Source organism: Sander vitreus, unplaced genomic scaffold, assembly GCF_031162955.1.
Source record: "Sander vitreus isolate 19-12246 unplaced genomic scaffold, sanVit1 ctg427_0, whole genome shotgun sequence".
NCBI classification, from domain to species: Eukaryota; Metazoa; Chordata; class Actinopteri; order Perciformes; family Percidae; genus Sander; species Sander vitreus.
The window spans coordinates 1-2,500 of NW_027595544.1; the positions used below are offsets into that span (position 1 = coordinate 1).

Consider the following 2,500-nt stretch of genomic DNA (forward strand, 5'->3'; position numbering starts at 1 on the left):
ACTACGATGCTCTCACATATACTGCTATACTTTCTCACATACACTACTATACTCTCTCACATATACTACTATACTTTCTCACATACACTACTATACTCTCTCACACACTACCATACTCTCTCTCTCACATATACTACTATACTCTCTCATATACACGACTATACCCTCTCATACATACATGTAGAAGGATTATAATAGTGTGTGTGTATGTGTATAGTAGTATATGCAAGATTATGATAGTGTGTGTAAGACAGAAGTATTTATTACTTCCTATACGGCCTATCATACATTTACACATTTAGACACACATTTAGACACACACATCTACACATTAAGACGCAAATACTACCAAAGTAAAAAAAATGATGAAAGCTCCAAAAAGTGTAAAAAGGGCCAAAAAAAGCACAGATAGACAGATTCAGAGAGACAGACAGGTACAGATGGACAGACAGACAGACAGAGACAGACAGACAGACAGGTTCAGACAGACAGACAGGTACAGACCTTGGCTCCACAGGTGACATAAGGAGATTGACCGTCCTTCCCCGGCAACATGCCGATCACCTGGAGAGACAGACAGGTAGACAGACAGGTTACTGGTTAATACTAATAATATTAATACATTTACAGGTAGGACGGCGCGCTGTAGGTAGGGGGTGTAGGTGTGTGTAAATATATATATATATATATATATATATATACATGGGCAGGGCTATATGCGACTATGCAGGCAAAGTGATTGAAGGTTATTATGGGATGGAGGGGAACATACCCGGTTTAGTTTGATGAGGACGCAGGGCTGACCTCTGCTGTAACCATAGAAACGGTCTGAAATCCCAGAGCACTCTTCCAACATGGAGCGGTTAAACTGACACGAACGCTTTGGGTTATTCCTGACCTGCAGACAGACAGGTAGAGAGAGAGACAGACAGGTTAGAAAGAGACAGGCAGGTTAGAGAGACAGACAGGTAGAGAGACAGACAGGTTAGAGAGAGACAGGTAGATAGAGAGACAGACAGGTTAGAGAGACAGACAGGTTAGAGAGACAGGTTAGAGAGACAGACAGGTTAGAGAGACAGGTTAGAGAGACAGACAGGTAGAGAGACAGACAGGTTAGAGAGACAGACAGGTAGAGAGACAGACAGGTTAGAGAGACAGACAGGTAGAGAGAGAGACAGACAGGTTAGAAAGAGACAGGCAGGTAGAGAGACAGACAGGTTAGAGAGACAGACAGGTAGAGAGAGGTTAGAGAGACAGACAAGTTAGAGACAGACAGGTAGAGAGAGAGACAGGTTAGAGAGAGAGACAGACAAGTTAGAGAGAGACAGGTAGAGAGAGACAGGTTAGAGAGAGAGACAGACAGTTAGAGAGAGAGACAGGTTAGAGAGACAGACAGGTAGAGAGAGACAGGTTAGAGAGAGACAGGTAGAGAGAGACAGGTTAGAGAGAGACAAACAGACAGGTAGAGAGAAAGACAGGTTAGAGAGAGACAGATTAGAGAGAGAGACAGGTCAGAGAGACAGACAGAAAAGAGAAAGAGACAGGTTAGAGAGACAGGCAGGTAGAGAGAGAGACAGGTTAGAGAGACAGAAGTGTAGAGAGACAGACTGGTTAGAGACAGACAGGTAGAGAGAGACAGGTTAGAGAGAGAGACAGACAGGTAGAGAAAGACATGTTAGAGAGAGACAGGTAGAGAGACAGGTTAGAGAGAGAGACAGACAGGTAGAGGGAGAGACAGGTTAGAGAGAGAGACAGACAGGTAGAGAGAGAGACAGGTTAGAGACAGGCAGGTAGAGGGAGAGACAGGTTAGAGAGAGAGACAGACAGGTAGAGAGAGACATGTTAGAGAGAGACAGGTAGAGAGACAGGTTAGAGAGAGAGACAGACAGGTAGAGGGAGAGACAGGTTAGAGAGAGAGACAGACAGGTAGAGAGAGAGACAGGTTAGAGAGAGACAGGTTAGAGAGAGACAGACAGGTAGAGAGAGACAGGTAGAGAGAGAGAGAGACTGGTTAGAGAAAGAGACAGGTAGAGAGAGACAGGTAGAGAGAGAGAGAGAGACTGGTTAGAGAAAGAGACAGGTTTGAGAGATATACAGGTTACAGAGACAGAGAGACAGACAGAGACACAGGTAGGCAGACAGGAGAGACAGATAGGTAGAGATAGACAGGGAGAGAGGGAGACAGACAGGTAGAGAGAGAGACAGACAGGGAGAGAGAGACAGACAGGTTAGCGAGACAGACAAAGAGAGAGAGGGAGAGACAGGTTAGAGAGACAGACAGGTAGACAGACAGGTTTACCTCTCCACTGTCCTCTTGAATGAAGAATTGATCTGGAGGACAGTTATCATTCATCTGAACCTGATAACTGTCGTTATACGCTGCAGACAGACAGGTTAGAGAGACAGACAGGTTAGAGAGACAGGTAGACAGACAGACATCTAAATGTCTTATGGGACAGGAAGGTGTCTTAATGTTAGAGAGACAAACAGGTAGACAGAC

The 2,500-nt window shown here is 44.9% G+C and overlaps 1 protein-coding gene across 1 annotated transcript in view; it reads right to left on the bottom strand.

The window, feature by feature from the left end:
* Positions 1-504: 504 nt before the first annotated feature.
* Positions 505-2,500, bottom strand: part of LOC144514057 (sodium/potassium-transporting ATPase subunit beta-2-like) — a gene marked incomplete at its 3' end in the record, with an annotated part of 9,536 nt that continues 7,540 nt past the window's right edge. Inside the window, exons 4-6 of the mRNA XM_078245250.1 lie at positions 2,300-2,379; positions 773-898; positions 505-564 (exon numbers count right to left, since the gene is read on the bottom strand). Of these exons, the coding sequence (XP_078101376.1) occupies positions 505-564; positions 773-898; positions 2,300-2,379 (266 nt within the window). The remainder of the gene's footprint in view (positions 565-772; positions 899-2,299; positions 2,380-2,500) is intronic.